General features: G+C 39.4%; 2 protein-coding genes across 5 annotated transcripts in view; one reads left to right on the top strand and one right to left on the bottom strand.

Annotated features, from left to right (window-relative positions):
- rxrgb (retinoid X receptor, gamma b) overlaps nt 1-12,274 on the bottom strand; it is a 32,285-nt gene extending 20,011 nt beyond the window's left edge. Inside the window, exon 1 of one of the 2 annotated variants that reach the window (XM_079244812.1) lies at nt 12,154-12,274. In XM_079244812.1, coding sequence (XP_079100938.1) covers nt 12,154-12,184 — 31 coding nt within the window. In that variant the 5' untranslated portion in view covers nt 12,185-12,274. Of the gene's footprint in view, nt 1-5,607; nt 5,744-12,153 lie in introns of those variants that run through there. The other variant, XM_079244811.1, reaches the window with a different exon arrangement.
- A 5,008-nt stretch (nt 12,275-17,282) lies between these two features.
- The window catches only part of atf6 (activating transcription factor 6), a 28,200-nt gene continuing 23,056 nt past the window's right edge, over nt 17,283-22,426 (top strand). For all 3 annotated transcript variants that reach the window (XM_079245495.1, XM_079245497.1, XM_079245496.1), the window contains exons 1-6: nt 17,283-17,465; nt 18,535-18,611; nt 18,842-18,920; nt 19,322-19,419; nt 20,129-20,252; nt 20,356-20,559. In XM_079245495.1, the coding sequence (XP_079101621.1) occupies nt 17,366-17,465; nt 18,535-18,611; nt 18,842-18,920; nt 19,322-19,419; nt 20,129-20,252; nt 20,356-20,559 (682 nt within the window). In that variant the 5' untranslated portion in view covers nt 17,283-17,365. The remainder of the gene's footprint in view (nt 17,466-18,534; nt 18,612-18,841; nt 18,921-19,321; nt 19,420-20,128; nt 20,253-20,355; nt 20,560-22,426) is intronic.

The raw sequence follows: 22,426 nt of genomic DNA on the forward strand, positions 1-22,426 counted from the left end.
CTCATTGATCCATTGTGTTACTAAATCCTCTTATCCTTGGTAAGTATCTACAGCTCAGCGGGCCAGCTGTCAAAAAGGTGGGAGACCAGAGAGGAGAGGACAGACTGTGAAACAGAGCTGCAGTGTAAGGATGGATGGATGCATGGATGGATTCACTTCACACTTTTTAGGACAGATTTAGGGGAAAAAAGACCACCAAAATGAGGAAATCAGGATTTTTCTCCACAGTATCACACAAGGGACACCTGATCCAATGTTTAGTGCTTTCTCAGAGCTATCTGCTCACATTGTTGTCAGAACATGTGACATTGATGTGTGTCTGCCCTCTTTGTTGGGGAGTTAAAATAAAAGGCATACAAAATGTTATTTTTATTTCCCATAAAAAGACACGGCTGTGAAAACAAAAGGAGCTGAGCAAGTGAACTTCCATGACCTTAAAATGTACCCTCCGGTGAGCTCACACACATGTCCCCTAAAAAGAGGAGAAAAAACCCTGCCCCCTTCCTTTGCTTCAGTTTGTCTGAAGCTGAGATTCAGACAAGCAAAATAAACAGTTTAGTCTGCACATATAAAGCAAATACCATGTTCTTTACCGCATGTAGGACACCACTGCTGCGTCATTACGTGCATAAATACAGACATTTTCAAAGGGAGACTTTTACACAGAGGCAGAGACAATCAATAGGGAGGACAGAGCCGAGGTAGGGACAAGATAAAGATTGTTTTGCAAGTGATAAAAAAGTTTGAAGCTTAAACAACAAGAACTAACACAGAACAGGCTGACCATGCAGCCCCTGGAAAGCAAACATGCAGCTGGATTTAAAGGCCCAAAGCAAATCAAAGCATCCGCCTGCTTGGCTCTGCATGATGAAGCAACTCAAATTGGTTCCTGGAAGTAGTCTTTCCCTGTTACTGTGGGGTCATAAAGAGATAGCCACATGCTATTGAATAACACACACACAAATTTTCCCTTCATTTCGCGTAGTGACCCAGTGAGTCTGACCAGGGCAACCTGCCTCCTGGACTTCAAACTCTGAAAAGACTGCCAACCATTGCAATCATGAACCTATGTATATTCCTGAGTTGCTGAAAATGTTGAAATAATAAATATATTTCTATTGAAGAAAAATACACATAAATGAGACCGCACTGGAATGAGAAGGAATAAACTCACAACTTGTATGACAGGAACAACGCTAATAGTGCTACTCCACTGTATGGTACTCTTCAATCTGACACCACTCGTTTGTCTCCACTTCATTTACTACTGTAAAAGGACTCCCTTAATGAAGGCAGCATTAAGTGAATATCAGAGCACAGCAACAAAAAAATACCAACACAAAGATACATGAAACAGATTGACTGTGTGTGTCTGAGGAAGCAGCAACTGCTCTGTGAAAGCTTGTGAGTATAACAACACTGGGCTTCTTTTGTACTTGTAACATCTCTATGCTAAAAAGATCATGTAAGGTCAGCTATGAAAAGATAAGTCATGTGTAAAGCCATAGTTGCGATTTAAATCAGAGAATACAGTGGATGGCAGATATGTGGATTTGTTCAGATTTGCCATCCTTGTGTACTGATTTGACAGCAGCGTCCTCTCATAGAACAAAAAATACTGGAACAGAAACCTCTGGATTTGATCCCTTTCAGTCATTATTCTAAGCTCTTTGGGAGCATTGACCGTAGTGCCAAATAAGAAGAAGTATGAGACACAAGTTATCATGAAAACATTGCTACCCTATAAGATGATACTTACATGCACGCATCTAGCTGTGTGAGGTTTTGCTTAGTATCAGACCTGCTTTAACATAAACGCTACAAGCAGGCATAATAATCTTTAAAGGCTATAACAATCACCATAAGTCGGTCTGTGTAAGTCAGGCGTGCCCAGCTCAAGGGCAACAATCCTGCAGGTTTTCTATGTTATCCCTGTTCAAACACACCTGACTCAAATTAATCACTAATTTTGCAGAATTTCATTGGTTGCTGGATCCATTTAACGGAAGCCTGGTGTGTTGGAAAAAAGGATACATCTAAAACCTGCAGGACAGCAGCTCGAGGACCGACTTTGGGCACTCCGGGTCTAAGTCAACAGACCAAAAAACAGACACAGAGGAAGATTTTGATGCATATTCTTAGAAGGTGTGATTTCATATTAGCATATGACATCCATTGCAATTAAAAACAACCTCCCTTAAGGACATAAACATTTAACCCTCCCTTTAAACTTAACATTTAAAAAAATGAAAAGCCAAAAGCAAAATAAGATACGATTTAATTTGAAATAAATGAATTACAATAAATACATAAAGATTTACCATCAATAGATAGATAAGTTAATGAAAGTAAATAAATAAGTAATAATCAGATGTAAAATTAAATAAACATAGACTGAAAGTCTATGTTTATTTAATTTGCGACTCTGAGCATTAAGGGGTCAATTTAATGAACTTGTAGACACATAAACTAAGCACAGCATGCAATTTTAAATAATATAATTATATAATTTTAAATAATAACAGACAAGCATCATCTGAAGGGACATTGAGTACACAAGGCTACAAAAAGGTCTACGTGGTGTCATATGATATTTACATGGCTGCATATTTGCTTGTACATTCAGTCTGCAGCACAGACGATGCGTAACATTGACATCACGTAAAGTACTCCTGAGGATTTGACCTAAATACTTCAGAACATAGTTCGTTTCACGCCTGCAGTCATTTGCTACCATACACAATGTACAGATGAGATGTTTTGCAATCTTGCAGAGCTTGTGCACATCTTGCAGGTTTTCAGAGTTCAAACCTTAAAAGAATGTGACAAACTTAAGTTTTGAGTTGAGCATTGCATGACCTTGCTGAATGTAAGTATCTAAACAAGGTTTAACCTACAGACCAACATGCTAGGCCCCCACTTCCACAGCGTTACTGCTTTAACAACAAACTGCCTACTTCCCTCAACAATGCTAAAATCAACTCACAAAAAATTTAATTATCAATACTTTTCCCAGTTCCATGAGACTCATTTACCCCATTTTAACATGGCTAATAGATAATAAGACTTAAAGCTTCAGAGAATCTTTTGAAAACAGTTGCCATTTTAATGGGGCACTTTATCGGCTTTAATGGGTTAACTGCTCTATCAACTAATACAATTAATGCAAAAGCGTTTAATGCACGTGGAACTAAAGTCACATTTGATATGAAGATTGCTCAGTGTACTTGTACTGGGTCTTAATGCTACACATTGCTTACAGGCAAGGTTTGCTCCAAAATATAGTACATTTCTGTGAAATCGAGTTTTTGACTTTTCCTGCCCTTATTTTGCATTCAGTGAAATACTATTTTGAACTCTCAATCTCCTATATTATGGCTAGCGTTTCCCCAGTGGACGTGTTCTTATGATTTCAAAAACACTCATGAGGATTTGTAACCCTTGTGCATGAAGGGAGAGAAATTTACCTCTGCCCACAGATTGGGTTTCTACTATAGGGTCAACATTTTGTTCATTGTAGCAAGAAATATCCCTCTAGCAAAATCCTTTTGGTAAACCTTTATAATTTACAATCGTCTTAATACCATGTATACCAGGAAGACCCAAGTCCGATCCTCAAGCGCTACCATCCTGCAACTTTTACAAGCAACCCTTCTGAAACCCACCTGAATGCAACAAATGGCTTGTTACCAGGCCTCTACAGAGCTGAATGACATGCAGATGAGGGAATTAGGCCATTTGATTCAGGTGTGGACAAGGGACACAGCTAAAAGTTGCAGGATAGTAAATCTCGAGGGCACGTAACACAATCAACAAATCAAAACAATACGTAAACTGTTTGTTAAATACAAATGTTATGACACCAAATGCATTCAAAGGTCCAAACGTGCTCCGAAATGTTCAGCTCCCTTATCATCACTGTTATTTATTTCACAAATACTGCTGCATTTTGGCTGTCAATTTGAATTACACACTGTCACACAACTATAACAATTTTCTTTTTGCGTGTGAAGAGCAGGCACCAAACCGAAACTCTCTCGACCAAAAGCGGAGACGACTTGCTGTACAACTAGTGTACATGCTTTGTGTGAAGTCGTAAACATTTTTTCCAGGCACAGGAAGAACAAAAAGATACTCTTCCCAATCACCGTTAGAAAATATGACGTACTAATTCAGAAAAGCAAAATATAAAATCAAAATCATTTTTTAAGGTAAGCAGACATTTTCAAAAGACAAACTTCTGTTTAATACCTTGGACAAAATTGAATTAGTAATTACATTTCATTAATCTATCTGTATGTGCTTGTACATTTAAATCCTGTAAATGTGACTAAGGGGAGTCAAACTGGCGATAGCTACACTGCTGGCACCTACGTAAGTGACTAAGTGACTTATTGCCTTTGTAGATCAACACCTAATTTCCTGGCACATCTGTTGATGTAAACATTAAGAAGACAACTAACTGAAACAAATAAAAATCTTTAAAAAAGCAATGTTTTTATTTCAGGATTATCATGTAGGAATGTAGGCTTTCATCTCATCCACATGTTGGAGCTTGATATGATTTGGGTTTAGCAGCTATGTCAAATGTCCAGTTGCGCTCCTAGCTGAAGGGACTAAAGAGAACAAGCCGCCCTCCTATCATCAATAGACACCACAAGTTGCTGTTAAAGGCACTCTTGGGTGTGTATCAGTCTTTCTTCCATTGTCATAAATCACTTTTCTCCCAATGCACATCCTCGTGGCTTTCAGAGTGGACAGACTGTTCTTGTAAACAGCAGAGTTACACGCGTTTCTCTCGAGGACACTTTAGAGTATAATAGTGCTCTATTATCTACATTTGACAGAGACATAATCACATTCACAAACAGTGGAGCCACTTAATGGGATAACTAAAGCGTTTGTTCGTGTGAGCTCACATCAACACCTCCCACTCCTTAGGAAGGAGGAGGAGAAAGAAACTAATCAGTGTGAAGGTGGATGGAAGGATGCAGGGTGACAGACAGTAGAGACAAACAGAAGGGGAAAGCAGGATGGAGATGGCTGATGAGAAGGGACAAGTGTTGAGTGTTAAACAGATAGTGAAGGACAAGGCAGTGAGAGCTGGAAGCGCCCTTTGAGGTTGAGTGGCATCCCCGCTGAACACATCTGAGATTTCAAGTGAGTCACAAGCTCTCAGTTTTAACACGAAACAGCAAAGCCTTGTACCTGTCACAGTTGGTTAAAATGATGCTTTGATGATGATTATTTTAAAAGCAGGAGCTGAGCTGTTGCATGCAGGCATAGTGAATTACTAGGGACGCAGACCTTTGCAAAGAGATAAAACCTGAACATGTAAGAACTGCGTCACAGGGAAAATTGTGCACAATCCAAAAGAATCAATGCAGATTCACAAAAGGTCCATGGATGAATCTGATGAATGCAACTTCATCGGAGAACGCACACGGATTAGAAGCATTACGGCGCGTCTGTGCAGCATGAGCATTTCATGCTCAAGTTGCACTTCTGTGGAAAGTCATGTTGCAGTGTGGCTAATTTGATTCTCCACAAGAGGCATAAACAAGCACTCATGCATACATACAGGCAAGACAAAACCCGGCTACTCACAATGGCCAAAACCTATCTCCCTCGCTGGACTGCTTCCAGTTTCTGGTGATGTCACGGGAAACCACATGCTTTTAGGTTTCAAGTGTGACACTGGCGAAACGCCAGTCACTCAAGACTACAAGCCAGTGGACATTCAATCAACAGCTTCTCAGTAGAGGACAGGAACAGGAGGGTGACTGTGGAGAAGGAAGGGAACTGGGAGGGAGGTGGGGGGGTGTTACTGAAGAGCAAAAGAGGCGGAGTCCACCAGCGCCAGTTATAGGATTACCAAGATTATCCATTCCCGGAGATCAATCCTACAGTAAGAGTTTGCTGCCTGGCTGCGGCACAAATCCGCCCTTATACCGCCCACTCAATTAATGTCTATCTGTCTGTGTATCTGCACTGAGACACCTGTTGTGGTGGCACAACGCCTCAGTTGTGCCACCACAACAGAGTGAAGAAAAGAGTCTTTGATTACACCTTTGCAAAAAGTATCAAGACTCGAGAGCATGTGAAAACACTATGCAGACTCTCTTTGAGCCCCTAGAGGTTCACAAGTGTCAATGACGTTCCAATTTTTTATCCTTTTTTTTTGTGCTTGAATGGTGTAAATGGGCCAGCTGAGAATGTATTTGCAAAGATGGAGGCAGAGACTACAGAGGTCCATCTTTTGTCTTTTACAATCTGTAATTCCTTTTCATGCTGAGAAATAAATGTGACAGTGCATGCGCTCAACATTGCTGATTGCATGTTGAGTTGCTTGCGTGTGTTGCATTAGCATGTTTGTGTGTTTAACAAGTGTTATGGCATTCCAGGATGTCAGGAATTGTCTTTTCTTGTTGATGCTGTGGGATGGCTGCGAAAACACACAGTAAAGTGAAAACCCAGATGCAAACACGAGCCAAAAATATACCTTAAAAGGCAACGGCAAACAATACCTGACAAATCCTGAGGGAACCTAAAAAAACTACAAAAGCAGTAGTATGCTGTATGGTCCTTGAGTTTTCAAGAGAACTTATACCATGTTTTCAAACAAATAAATAAAGGTAGTTTTTTTTTTTTTTTTTTTCAAAGTAAGAGATGCAACAGGATTTCTTTGTCATGCAGCATCAGAAAACAAAGAAAGCTAAAACAATGTGAAATGGACATTGTGAAATGATTTATGCTGCAGCTGCTCCTTTTAATTTACCATGCCAGCCTATCAAATTCTTACCCTTTTGCATTGAAATGCAGCACTAAAAACCTGAGAGGCCTTCCCTGGCATGCGGGCATGTTTTTACTTAAATGACTCAACAGAGTTTTCCTTTGCAGGACACCTGCATAGCGCTGGATCAACTGTCCAGACTGCTTGAAAGAGAGCCAGCAGTAACCGTATCCCAGTCAGTGACAGCAGCTTGGCAGGAGTCACAGCATCCCGTCACATGAAGACAGGAGAACCATGAAGGAGAAGAAACACTTACCTCTCCTTCCAATATCACAAAAACCATGGGGAGAAATTAAAATAATGTAGTTCTTCTTAAAAGCACACAATGTTATAGTGTGTCATGGCCCACATAAATCACGACAAATTAACCCTGAGAGCCCTCATTATAGCAATCACAGACGTATTGTGGATAGTAATAATATGAGAGGAGGATAATTGGCAGCCCTAAATTTAGGGTATCCTCTTAAACATTTAATCTGAGCTTCTAATAATCTAATCAGCAAACTGTCATCTCTGGAGAAAAGCTTCTCCTCACGTCCTTCTCTCCCTGCCAGCAGTGAATTTTGTCAGGATGAAGGGCATTTAGCAGCCATGTATCATGTTTAATCACATGTTTGATCTTTTGTGGAAGAAGGAACTTTTAAAATGGCAAACTATGTTTCTAACAGCAATGTGCACTTCTTGTGTTCAGCATTAAATACCTGAACGGATGAGGAAAAAATGCAATATATAACATTAATGAAAATATCAATTTATCACCTGAAGAGGCCAAATCTAGAGACAGAACCAATATCCACTAACTGAGACAAACGCAACTAATCACTCACTTTGCCAACTAGCTATTTAACTCCAGAGCAGTGAAGCACAAAGGCCTGAAATTACACGAACATTTCCAGACGTATTTTGGATAATGACACAGAAAGAAAATGTCAAGCTATCACTGCAGACTTGGGAGCATGTTATTCACATTGAGATGACAGTGAAGAGGGAAAAGGGGTTCAACAAATCCTCCGATCTAAATAACTGCATACATTTGGTCATTGTTCTTTACTGTAACAATTAACTCATTAATTTTTTTCAACATCAGCTTTATTTTCACTTCCTGTTGTAATAGGAATGTGCATTATCTGGCATACTTACTAAAACTAGTTAGAGTGACATGATGGTGCATTGGTTCTCCCACACCACACGTTTAGATTCTTCACAAAAAGTGACTGTGAGGGTGTTAAATATTTTTTTCTCTGTAATGGCCCAGTCTTGGACTGGTGATCTACCCAGTAGTGTCACTGGTTGACCCTGAAGAACATATAAAATGTATGGAAAAGAAATGACTGAACCGCCAGGTTAAAATTAGGGAAAAGCACCACCATTTCAGTTAAAATGCACCATACTAAATGCTCTATTTTCAACTTTCTGTTTGGAAAGAAAACAAACTCAACTTGGAGGTCTCTTCCCAGTTTAATATGACATTAAAAAAGCTGTTTATGGATGTGGGACAGTCCTGGTAAAAGATTACATTTTCTATAACTAAAAACCACTCTGAAGATTGGTCAGTTCATATAATGGTAATTAACTGTTTACATATAAAAATAGCAATGGCAAACTTGGAGAGTAGCATCTGGGAGAGAAAAAAAGCCTCATCGCTGAAAAGGTTTTGCAGTCAGAGACGCGGACATTTTTCCCAGTTAATTGGTGCCAGCTGTATAAACTCAAACCAGCCCATGTCTGTATGAATGACTATAGGACAGACAATGCTAGTCTGAAGACAAGTTTATGAACTTCAGCTCTAAAAACATTTGCAGAAACCTAGTGGAACCCTTTTTTAAAAATATGGATGAGCTGATTTAGCACCAGGTGTGATCATGGTTGACTGACACAGTGGAGAAGCCAGGTGCCCTGATCTGTCAAAAGCCAGCTACATGCCAACCTCTCTCCATCTCAGCCCGACTATTTCTTTTGCAATATCCTCAGTAAAATAAAATAAAATAAAATAAAATAAAATAAAATAAAATAAACATTGTGAACGAACCCAAAGTCTGTGGGCTAAATAAGACATCCATGGATGGATTTTAGCCAAAGAACCTGTAGAGTGGACTGGAGCAAACAGCCCTGTTTTTATATATCCATTGCCTATTCCTGCAAACAGAAAAAAAACTGTCTAAAAGAACTTGCTTAGAGAAACAAACTACAATAGGTTTGCTAAATTAAGATTGCAGATAGAAAGTCTTGTTTAAAGATGCTTTAGATTAATGTAGTATTCGACACAGCCAAGCTTGGTTCATACTCAGCTCTTCAGGAAAAAGTCACTTTCCCTCTGTAAAGTTTTTTTTTTTTTGTCTTCTACAAAACCACTTTAAGTTTTAAAAAAATATATTGTAAAGTTAAATATTTACTATTTTCCCCATATTGAGCTGCATTAATTTCAGCACTGCCTGGATTTATCAGAACACTGTGAAATTCTACGCTAACATATTTATGTGGTTACCAGTTCTGTTCCCTCTAGGAATAACTCTGCACCAACAGCTGTGTGTTTATGGCTGCAACTGTTATTCAACAACTTATGTAAAATAAGCCATCAAATTAACTGCTCTACAGCTGACTGGTGAATTAAAAACAAAACAGATGATAAAAGAGAGACGTGTAATACCTACAGCAAATAAATGTTCAGTTTGTGGAAAGCATGTCCATGCATGCACGGACGTGTATGTTCTTTTTGCATAATTAGCAAAAGAATAGCTCAATACACCTCATGATCACATACAGTTGCAGCCTGTGGGCCTTTAGGGTTCTCTGCATGATTAAAGCTGGAATTAAATCAAAGCTTTGACCTTCTTCACTAATGACTAATTACTGGCAATTAGCCCAGAGAATGGCCTCCTTACACCCCTTCTACCTTGTTCTGTTCTCACAATCAGCACCTTTTCACACAATGTCAAGACAGTGTGTTTTGTAGTTGCACAGTAATGCAGCATTGAATCAAAAGTACCACAAAATAGATCTATTGTATGTATTGTCTGCTAATGCATGCATCTGCAATGAGGCATTGCAGGTCTGAAGCTGGAGAGTCCTTAAGCAAATACCTACAGAGAACCACACCCTTCCCACCTGTGTGGTTTATCTAATACTGTGGAAGTGGGGAGGAAATTATTTGAGCAGGGATTGACATTGAGCAGGTTTTAATGCTGCAAGAACTTCACACTAGTACAACCCACATTCTTTAGGTCACATGATACTATCACAGTTGCGCAAAGAAATATGCATATAGGAAGCATGCATAGTTGTAGCTGTGAAAAATATGCATGGGTGTATGTTTGCCTTTGCCTGTTTAATTGTGTACTGAGAGGTGAATCGGTGACCCCTGGCAAGTGATGAGAGTTCAAATCAACTGGGATGACCTCTTTCTCCACCGCCTCCCGACTCCCCCAATCTGCATTTCCCCTTTCTTAGCTCTGTCACTCTTCAATCCAGTTCTCCTTTCTGTCACAAGTTCCCTGATCTTCGAGCTAAATAAGTTCTCACTGTCAATAGCAGCGAGTAAGTGCTCGTCAGCTTGTCTACAACTCCTTCCACTGACAGGATAAAAAAAAAAATGCTGAAGTGCTGGGAGAGGAAAAATGCTGATTCTGCTCCTAAGCCTCAGGCAAGCCTCCATGAAACCTGCTGAAACATAACATGTCTGGGAAAAGCTAAGGAGAAGGATCACGAAAAAATCTGCACATAATCACCTGCTTGTTTTTTGACTCCACATGCTTACAACAGATTACCAAGACTGACCATTTCAAAATCATGAAACGAGTACAGTTTATAAATGTACTTTCTTTTGTGCATTAGTGTGTTGGCTGTTGATGCTCAAATACAATCGCAAATCATAGCTATGAGCCAACAGAAAGACAAAACAAGGCTTGGAATGATCCAGCTGTGGTTGTGGGTGTCACTCAGCTCAGAGAAATAAAGTTTATGCACCACAAAGACAGGATTCAACTGCTGCTGGTTCACAAATATTAAAGTTGTTCATATTTGAAATTTTATGGCTTATTTCTCCTCCAAAAAATGTGTCCAAACATTTATAATTTAACTCAGATTGCAAGCCTTTGTGGGACTCTTTGCAAGCTGTGGGACCATACTGGAATGTCAAACCTCTCCTCTTAAAGTGAGGTGGGGGGGGGGCAGCATTAAGAACTCCTGAACTTATCTACAAAAGTTTTTTGGACTGATTAGAGGTCAACAAAAGAGACAGCAAAGCCTCGGATTTGACTGCTCTGTTACATATTCCTGCAGCAGGCTTCCCTCTACATGCATTCCCATCCAGATGTTTCCGGGATTCCCTCGAGAGCTGCATTCATTGTGGAAACAATTTTCAGCCTCTCTTAAATGGCTCAGATATCTTTGATAACAAAAAAAACGTGGTCTGCACAGTTTTATCTTCAAAGCATGGTTTTATTTTGCCAAGCCATGATCATCTTTAAATGAACTAGTTTGCAGACACGCGCCATATTTTTAGTGGTTCAACAAACAGTGTATCATACAGGAAGAAAAAAAAAAATCACATGGCAAGTGATGCATGTAGTGAATGAGTCAGTGAGGCAGAAATAAACGTAAGACTCTCACTTTACACACTGTTTAAGATTTAGTTTATAATAAAAAAATTAAAAAAAATAAACCAAACACATCTCCTGGAGTGTGTACTTCATATGTTGAAAACTCCTCCTCGTGCCAGTCGTTGGATATTATAAAGCATTAAAGGGTATCAACTGGTTCAAGGGCAAAGTCTGACCAGACGGAGTGGTTTATAAAGGCAAATCACATCATGTTATCCAGAGTGTAGTCGCAGCGCTGACCAGGGCGCGTCTACACACTCCTCTCTACCTCTAAGAGGCAATAAGTTTGTTTATCAGCAGTCATCCGCCATTCCTCCGCGCTGTTACATGCACTTCTCTTCGGATCCAACGACCATCCCAGACCAATAAATTGTGTTTCTGTCTCAAACAGTTTAGCAATAGACGCGCGACAAGCATCATAAATTACATAAGCGCAATTAAAGTGCCAACCTCTGACCTTGCCGAGCCGGCAGAAGCACGATCACCTGACTTACGCAATGGGCACAGCTTTCGTTTCAGTTCGGACACTTGCAAAAATTATTATTACACGAGATTTAACGTGACAGACGGATTCACAAACACGAGTCGGGTTGGTTAAAGTCCGCCAACAATTTCGCTCACAGCTCACACAGACTGTGGAGAAAGACGCCATGAAACAAACCCCCCTTCTCGACTCCAAACAAAAAAAAACCGCAGCAGATTGGTGAGAAGCAGCAACAACAGTCAGTCTGTAAATAAATAGTAAAAGCACAGCCTACTTACTGAGGTGTAAATATGGATCATTACTGTCCATAGCGTGCGAGTTGTTGCGTGGATTTCCTACAGTTGGTGCTGCTCTGCATCCCCGCGCATTCCTCTCCCAGCCCGACTGAACTCCGCGAGGCGGCTCAACACGGGGGCCCAGCGAGGGAGGGGGCGGTAAAACAGGGCTTCTCCCAATGACAGCAGTGGTCGATATCAAGCTTCAGCGGTATCATGACGAAACATCTCTCCTGCAGTGACAGTGTGTTGCAACATTTTCACAGTAAAATGTGACTTTAACGACTCAAAGGACAAAAAAATAGCCCTTTCCAACATGGTTTTTTTTTTTTTTTTTCCTTTAGGCTGTAGCTTGGGAAAGCCCAAAGCTTATAAGAGTGGGGGGGGGGAAATGCAAAGCGTTATATTCGGGGAGCTACAACCAGTTATCAGAAATAAATGGCGCTGGTTTTACGTTTAGCCCATCTCGTATTGAACAGGTCTGGACTTGTAGCTTTATAACGAATCAAAAGGAAACTGAACATTGGTTTTCTCTAGTTTTCAATGTAACCGCACTGATTTGCATTAATCATACTTTACATCTAATAAACATTTAGTCAGGGGGATGTTTTAGTCTTTAACCTACTAAATGTATAGGCTATACTAAGTCGGTTATGAAAATGTCTATTGCAAAAGACTGTTTTTAATCTCCTGCCGTTTTTCTCTGAGGGGATCCCTCCTGTGTTTACCTAATTGTTGGTGTGAGGCCTGGTCTGGACAACCCCCCCGGAGTCCCCCCACAGTTCTGTTCAGAGTGCGGGGTCATACAGGGGTGAAGCTCCCGGTACCTCAGAAGGTTATTCAGGAGTCAAGCCGCACTGAGGCATTCACAGTCTTGAACTGCAGAGCGGGCAGACGCTCCGTCAACGCCGGGGCCGCTGACCACTCAGCGGGGCCCGCTAATGGGACATGCACCCCCGGCTCCACCGTCCTTTTAACAGCGACCCATAAAGGAGCACAGGAGGATGCTAACCAAGATGAATGGCATTTTTTTCTCAGCTCATTCTACACTAATCAGAGCTTTTCATTTGTTATGGCCTCGCGCCAGCCCCTACGCAGCAGCCTCCATTAGGGCCAGATAACGTATAAATTCATTAAAGTCAAAGAGGGGCATTAAAATGGTCATTTGTCAGATCTCTCTTTGTGTGTTCCTAATGGTGGCACATGGTTCAAGGCATTGAGATGATTTGGGTAGGGCTTTGTCACTGCTGTGCATTAGGAGAGGGACGTGGGAACTAGAAAGCCAGAAAGCTTGTTGTCCAGTAAGGTGGAAAAAGGCCAAAATTAATTTGCTTTTTTTGATTGTTTTGCTTTTCTTTGTTTATTTGTCTCATTCCTATATTGATTCTGATATTTTATACCTCATTTTTGTGAGAGACTTTTATTATTAGTATATTGTCATTTCTATGACTGTTATTTCTACCTAGTATTAGATATTTCTACCTAATATTTGCACAACATTGCCTTTATCTTAATTGAGACCAAATGCTTTATTTGAGTGGTCATCCAATCCATCAGCTTCAGATGACTACCCCCCCCCCCCCCCCCCACTCTTGAACACACACATACACAAACTCAGGCAGTGAAACAAACCTTTGCACTAATCCCTTTGTATTCACAGCCCCATTCCCCCCAAACAATGTCCTAAAGCCTAATCCTAAACCAAGATCAGCAAACTTATAGGCCACCTGCTTGCAAGTCACAGTACAGCTAAAGACCCTAACAAAATGCTTAACAACAAGCCACCTGTTTTAAGTCACCTTAAAACACCACTTTACATGCAGTTGTGCAAAGTGCACCTACTCATTAATGCCACATGTGTAAACACACACACACACACACACACACACACACACAAATGTTTAGCGAAATCTTTGTTCTTTTGATTTTTGTTTGGTAAATTGCTGTTCCCCATCCTTCTCTGGCTCCAGGATGGAGGTGGCAGTGTCGTCCTGGGAGATGGCTCTCCCCATCTGCCTCCACTGTCATTAACCCATCTCCATCATGCTTTATCAGAGGGAGCTCAACCACCCCTCACCCTCCTGGACCCTCTTCACCACTCTGACAACCCCTGCCCCCTGCTCCACACATAAGCCCGAGATGATAAGTGTTCTGTCTCTTTGTGCAGGCCAGGATAAGACAATGCCACACAGCACTACAGAACATCATCCATCTCATAGGTCATCAATCTGGCACACAAAAGATGAAATGTGGCCCAAGCTCCCTTTTGCTAGGCAGTTTCTCTGTGCTTTGAAAAAGCTTGTCTTCCAGCTCTCTTGTCCCTTTTCACTCAGTTTTTGATCCACCAAGAAATTCCTCTGTGTTGTGCTGCAACGTGAGGAAATTAGTTGATGCCTGTCTGCTCTGCAAATAGAAATAACATAAATAAACCAAACAAGTACTCATATAATCAACATACAGTAAGTGATCATTTAACTTAATGCAAGCAAAAATAAACTCTATGGATAAGTGTAACCAAGAACAATCCACCAAGATGTGTTGAAGGGATTCAAAACAGCCAACTGTAGACAAACTACAAACCCTGTGTCACATGCACAACATTATTTACATTTCATTTGTGCTGTTATGTGCTTTATTAGGTTTACATTGTCCCATGACTAGCATGGGGCTTTTTTATTTGTCTTTGTTCACTGCCTGTGAAAGCAGGGTTTTCAGTGTATTTATCATTTCATTTTCAGAAACACAGTTTTAACAAGATAACCCAGATGGAAATGGTTTTAAAATGGTTTTAAATAAAAAAAAACCAAAAAAACCTTTGCTTGTATGCAGAAATATTTTATTTTGGTGAACAAAATAAAACGTTTTACTTCATCAAATTTAATTTTCACCTTCCTATGTTTGGTTAACGTTTGAACTACACTTGGAGACTATCAAGCCCTCTTGAATGAACCATATTTTAAGCCAAATGTACCACTAATTTACACATTGTATGATTAAAAAACAGAAATAGTAATGTAAAGTTCCAGTAGACTGAACATATTTTGCCTAGAGTCTGATTTCTGTAAGGTTTGCTTTAAAGTGTTATATAAAACGCTTTTCTTATCATCTATTTATTAGATCTTTATCTAAATGTTGGAAATTACAGTTGGAATGTCATAGAATGAGACAACATCAACATGTTGTGTTTCAGACAACAAAAGAGGACATGTATTATGGCAGATTTCAAAACAATGTGACCAAAATCCTAATCCATTTACTTAAATGTTCTATAAAGTGTTCAACCAGCATATAAGGTTAACCCGTTAATCTGCTGCCCTGTGTGTGTGTGTGTGTGTGTGTGTGTGTGTGTGTGCGTGTGTTTCTGGGGCTTTACACACAATCAATATGATGAGCCCTGGACTGGCGCAAATAAGGACGCATCCTACACCACTCCAATCAGAGACTGTAATTATCATCTCAGAACCATGAAGCATGCATATGGCTTGTGTTTTGTTGTTTTTTTTGGATATTTGAAATTTTCCATCATTTCTCCATTAACAATTAATACACTTGCTATAAAATAAGCAATAAAATCCAATTAATTTACCAAATTCAACAGATAAATAACTGGCTATAGGTTGTACTGTCATTGGGCTGCAAACTCTGGGCAGATGGTTGACCTTATTACTATTAGTCGTCACCTAACAGTAATAAGTTAAGACAGACTAGGGGCTTGTTCTTTTTGAAAGGAGCTGAACCAGACCACCTCAGGTTAATCTCACTCCGTCCTGAAATGCCCATGAGGGATTAGGCTGCTTGTACACCTGCTGCTGATTTTTAGCACACCACCTCTCTTCCTCCTGCAACCGTGGCATTATAATATCATGAACAAGGCTTGAGAATAAAAATAAGAGCTGTCTTATTTTCTGCTAATGAGACAAACACACACAACTTTGCATATATTTCCTTAGATCGCGTTGTTTATGTATGTGCGCTAGTGTGCTGAAAAGCATAGTCCATCTGTAACTGTCCTACTCTGCCCAATTACATTTGATATGAATAAATCCATATTAATACAGCGTATTAATTGATTTTTCCTCTCACAGAAACAGAATTGTCTTTAAACAGGGAAAATATGTGCACAAAGTGATTCAAAACCATATGCTTGCACTCTTTGTCGTGACACTAAACAGAATTCACACCAGGAGTGGTACGTCAGCAGCACATTAGCCTCATGGAATAATCTGAGATCCATCTGATCCTGTTGACACAGCGTATGATCACAACATCCCTCCAGGTGTCTTAACATCAGTTTTAAGTCATGTGAGAAACTTGACTTCAACATCAATTAACACTTTAATTTGTGTGACTCTTACACTTTCACACAATTGCCGTGTGTGTGGCCTTAATGACTAATCAGGGTGCGAATGATCCACCAAGGTGTCAATGCCTTTACTCTCAACCCAGCCAGACTCCTCAATAGTGAATACAGTCTTGTAGAAGTTTCCTTAAATTCAGATGTTTTACTGACACTTTAAATAAAAAAAAGACACTGTTGTAATTTACAGGGTGATATGTCCCCTCGATGTTTTTAAAACTAATGTTATAATTGACTGTATATCATTGGTGACATGCTTATTGGGTGGACAAAGCATTTATGTATGAATTTACACAAAAAATGTTAACTCTAGGTTAACACACTTGTTTGATGTTTGTTTTGAGAAATGTAAAAAGTCCATTAGAACTTTGTTACAGCTATGGAGAATTCAGTAGAAATTATGCAATGCTCATCATTCCTCCATCTATTCCTAATGCAGTACCAAGTAACACTGGAAGTATGGGCTTTAAGCCTCAATAACTTTGGATTACTAGAACTTAAAAATCTCACTTTTAAATGATAAAAGTTTTGCTGAGTCACTTCACTTTTTCAGGTAGAGGTCATGAACTTAACAGCAAACTTTTCAAAAGGCAGCATTCACGCTATGTCTCGGATCCCTTGTGGTGCTGCAGTGCCCTCTTATGACGTAGACAGGTACTTCTAGTTGTAAAGCGCAATCACAGAGATCACATGTTAGTCCCTCCGCGGTGCCCGTAGATTTACGCTAAAGACAGACGTGTATCTCGGCGTCAAACAGGAAGTTTCCTACAGCACATTTGCAAGCTTGACAAGTGACGCGAGTCTCCGCTTGGTAGCTGTTCATTTAGTCTGACAAGTCACTAATGAATTCAGAAAATCATGTCGTCCGATTTAACTTTAGACTTCGGAAATCGTTACCAATACCCTGCGATGGATAGTGAAGCAGGAACAATCTCCATTGACCAGGGAGGAGAGTGGGGTAAGGGGGGGTGGTACTTCTTTCTAGAAAGACCTATATCGAAGAAACAAAAAGAAACAGCTGGCTGACAGGTTACCAGCATAAAGAATAAGAGAAATATATAATTGGATTAGTTTATACTCGTAAGTGTACCCTTGCTGAAGCTAAAAAAGGGTAACTGACTTTTGTTTTGTTACTACTGGTCATAGTTAGCCGGTTAGCATTAGCGACCTCTGAATGTTGAGATGATGTAACCTGACATCCTTGTTAATTATAGTCAAAATAGTCACTGGAAACACAATAACTCCTAATGTATAATATGATGCAGTGCCAAGAAATAGGGAATTGTTTAAAAAAAAAGATCTCTTGACCAGATATGAACAGTGAACTTGATTATTCAGTATTAAATAATAAATTAAATTATTTGTCTCTGTAATTTAGGAGTGTAAAACCATGTATTTTGACCAGCATTACTTACATTTACATTATATGATATTCTGTACTAAAGGTAATATCATAATGATAAGACTTGTTTTTACACTGATTTTGCATTTATATATATATATATATATATATATATATATATATATATATATATATATATATATATATATATATATATATAGTTCTTCCTCTTCTGTTCCTTTTTCGTTTAAGTACATGGCCAAAATAACAATTTACAAGTTCCAAATACTCTTTAAACCATCTATAATATCTGAAATATTTTGTTCATTGGCCAGTCATCTCTCATGAACAACTCATAAAAAATGTGAACTGTTTGAATTCAAATTTTAAATTGGGCAAGTCAAAACATGTTTTTATTTATTTATTGTTTACAAAAATTAGCTAAGCCTGGGATTGCACAATCTGTGTAACTATTGTGTATGAGTACAGTAATTTAAACAGTAAAGTTATTATTCTGTGCCTGACAAGATTACATTTTTAATTAAATTGATCTTGATCACTTGTGAAAACACCTCTTCATGCAGCCTTTCTATGTGTTTACAGTTGTGCTCAATTTTCTTCATGTCTCCTAAATCATCCAGTGACTGAAAACAGTTCTTGTGCCCTGATGCTTTTTGTTACACAGACATAAACCTATTTGATGAACTGGATAATCTTGGGGATGCAGAAGAACTGCTTGAGGCCCTCCAAAGTGCTGGCTATGTGAGTATGATCTTCCTGGCAAAGTTATTCATGCTAACTATACTAACGATTTCGTGTATAGAAATACGATACAGCAACAGTATTACCTAAACTTGTATGGTGTGAATCTCAGTCATGTTGGGGTCAAAAACATAAATATGTTCAACACATTGATTCTGTTTTCTTTTTTTAATTTGAGGAGTATATTGCTTCACATTTAGTTAATGTTTTGTTTAATGTTTTGTTTTCAGAAAAATGAAGATCCAGATCTGGATTTTGATATTGACATTCCCCCGTGGAATGAAGTTGATGCGAGCAGCACCTCCACAGGTATAAGTTGTTTGCATGTGTCATATTTCAGTGTGAAATGATGTGTCCTATCAGATCTGTGCTAATAGGATATTGCTGAAAGTATCAATGTTTTGCTGAATTCAGATTTCAGTGTGATGCATTTGCCATTGTTTGTTGCTGAGGAAATCAAAGTCATTCTTAACCTAGATTACACAAAATTTCTTCAGTTCCCAAACTTGCCAAACCAGATTTTTTTTTTCCTGTGCTACTCCTTTTATTTCTTTAAAAAATTGCAAAATTAAATTACATTTTAGTTTTTCATGCCGTCATTGCTACTTTACGATTAAAATGTACAGAGTAAGGGATTGAGAGTTAGGGTTCTGGTTAAATGTGCTTACATAGAGTAAATAAAACATGCATCTGTGTCCTTGTGCATCCAGATGGTGAGGTGAGTGTGGACTCTCTGTCACCTGCCCACACTCTGAGCTCGGTCCCTTCCCCTGCCTCTGTGGAAGCATTTTCTCCGTACACCTTACATGTAAGACACAGTCTTCATCGCTTTACCTTTCCTGGTTTTCTGCTTTTGAATGGGATTTTCTATGCAAATTCTAACCATTATTAGAATACTTATTTTTGTGAGTATTTACATACGTCCAGATCTTTGAATGCAGTTGGAACAGAGACAATATTTATCCAGATGGTCTTCAAAAACTGACAGATGCTCTTTGCTTTTGGATAGTTAGACACACACTTGAGACACTTAATAACAAAAGCCTTAAACACCTTGTCAGAGTAATAATTAACTGTCCATCTGAGCTGTGTGCCAACCCCTCGTTAAAGAAGGCGCTGACAACTTCAGTGATATTAGCATAATTTTGCAGGCAGTTGTTTTCACAGTGTGTCAACACAAGGACAAGGGTTGCGTCTTTTTCTAGCCCAGCACAGTCTGCACATATTTGTCTGCTAATCACCCTGACATCCCAAGGACATGTTTGCTTTCTGTGTGTTTTTAAAGAATGACAAGGACATTTGATTCCTTGCAGGATACAGTTTTATCTTCCTTTATGTAGACTCAGGTTGCAGTGTTACAGAAGAAAAGTATGAAGGATTATTTGTAAAAATTGTTTCAAGCTGTCGCCATTGTGCTGTACTTGGTGCATTTGCAAATGTTGTTTTAGTGCGTGCACTTAAAGAAAGACTTGTCCACTTGATACAGGGTCTTAAGTTGGATTTGTTTCTCCATACAGGATGAACTTCTGTCCCCACAATCCCAGCTTTCTCCACTTTCAGTATGCTCTGATTCCAGTGGCTTTTCTGAAATCTCTCCCCCACCACAAAAAGCAGCTAAAAGGGCTACTCAGGTGGCACGAGGTGAGTGCATCCACATCATCTCTCAGCCCTCTTGGCTGTCATTTGTATTTTTTGTGCTTTAAGGATTTCACTATTAACATTTAAATGTACACACACACTCCAGCTAAAGCGGCTCAGCCAGTCAAGAGGCCAATTCAGATCGGTCCAAAAGTCTCCATCCAGCCCAAACCAATGATTACTGCCATGCCCTTGACTCCGGCAGCAGCATCCTTGCAAGCAAAGACGATCATCATCCAACCCCTGCAGACCACTGTGCTGCCTGTGCTCAAACCCACCCCTATCAGCATCCAACCAGCACCCCCTTCAGGTCAGACCTCTCACTGCAACACATTGTACACGTTGCTTTTCACCATTCTGTATTGCATCAGACTTTTGTGGGGGTTTTTTCCTACTCTGAGAACATTTAAAGAAAAATCTTGTCATAAGAAGATATGTAGAGATAAAAAATTGGATGTCCTGGTATATATAATGTCAAATGTGGTTATTATTCATTCTTAATGTTTTAGTGTTTAGGCCAGTAGGTGGTGCCTTAACATTTGCTTTTGCTTGTGTGTGGGATCAGTATCACATGTTGGTTTTTTTTTTATAGTGAAATGAGTAAATCGGACATTCAGTTTTTGATTTGCAAAAACATTTTTGGGAGGTGAAGTCGGCCATCATAAACATCCAATCAAAAGAATTTGGCGTTCATGATTTGCATTAAACCTAAAACTTGCTGGTGTGTGTGTTGCACATTAAAGCGATTATTGGTGTTTTGTGGTTTAGTTTGCATGGTTTGGTGTGTTAGATCAGCACTTTTTAGGCCAGTATAAATACTTATGTTATTGCACAGGGCCTAAATGGGTGGTATCTGCCTTACTTGAAGTTAATTTAAGCTTGGCTGTGTTCTTTACTTGTTATTGGCCAAGATGGCAGATGGTTAAGGCCAAAACATCCAAGTCTAGGTCCCCATATGGATGTCAGACCTGTTTAGTGTTATGAGTGCAATGAGCTGGTTTGAAATCTTCTCTATGTTCACTGGGCTATGCTGGGTTGCATAGCTTTATGCAACAAAGAGATTAAAGAACAAAACTGGTGCATTAGTGCATGTTATGGTCTGACGAAGGCATTGATTTATTTCTTAAGAACAATCAAACTGGTGTAAACAATGCTTTACATGCCTTTGGCCTTTAAGCCTCCTAAATTCTGCATACAGATGGTGAACTTGGACACAAGACAGGGTGCTGACAGTTCACTGATTCATTAGTGAGAACTAGCTAACATTTAAACACAATTAGCATTGACAGGCTTTGTAGTATAATGAAGAATACTTAGTCAGTTTGAAGAATGATTTCTTAGCATAATCTTGACTGGGATGGCTGTACTTGTTTTTATTGGTAGTTTCTGTGCAGTATTATCGCATATGTATGTATGTGTGTGTGTGTGTGTGTGTGTGTGTGTGTGTGTGTGTGTGTGTGTGTGTGTGTGTGTGTGTGTGTGTGTGTGTCACTTGGGGCACAAAGTAGTTTGACAAGGTGGGTAACTCTTATTAACTGGCCAAAAAGCATGGATGAAAGTTGCCCATTGTTTCAGTGGGATCACAGCTCTTTGCTAAGAGCAAAAGAAGATTGTGGATCTAGGTGAATAAAAGGCCAGATTAGAGCCCCACAAGTCCCAAAAGCACCTCAACCTCTGCAATTCACACTCAAGTTCTTAAAAAACTATTCACCTGAGTTTGTATTAAAGATTTATTTGGCATAGTGATCCAAAAATCATAACTGGATGCATCTGAAGATTCGTATAGACAGATTTTCCTTTGTGTTCTGGCTTCCAGGCATTGCTAGATGAAAACTAGGTAATTATATTGGACAACAGGCCATGTAGACAATGTATGGAACTCATTACTTCTCAGCCTAGTTGAAAACAAATTAATGTAAGGTAATTACATTTTAATAATAAATAAAAACCCAGGCATGGTTTGGTTTGGTCTGACCTGCAGTCAATGTCAGCAACTGTCACAGACAAAGATAGCTGTCACTTGTCCTGTATTGTAACATTTGTTTAACCTGGCAGGAGTAAAATAATAGTGATGTGAAACCAACAAAAACTGTTTTTTTTGGGGTGAGGATTTAATTTTGATCAGTTTTGGGAATTTAATGTGGGGACATGCATATGTTTGTGTTCAAGCACATAAG

This window comes from Telmatherina bonti (assembly GCF_933228915.1).
Source record: "Telmatherina bonti genome assembly, chromosome: 8".
Classification (NCBI taxonomy): Eukaryota; Metazoa; Chordata; class Actinopteri; order Atheriniformes; family Telmatherinidae; genus Telmatherina; species Telmatherina bonti.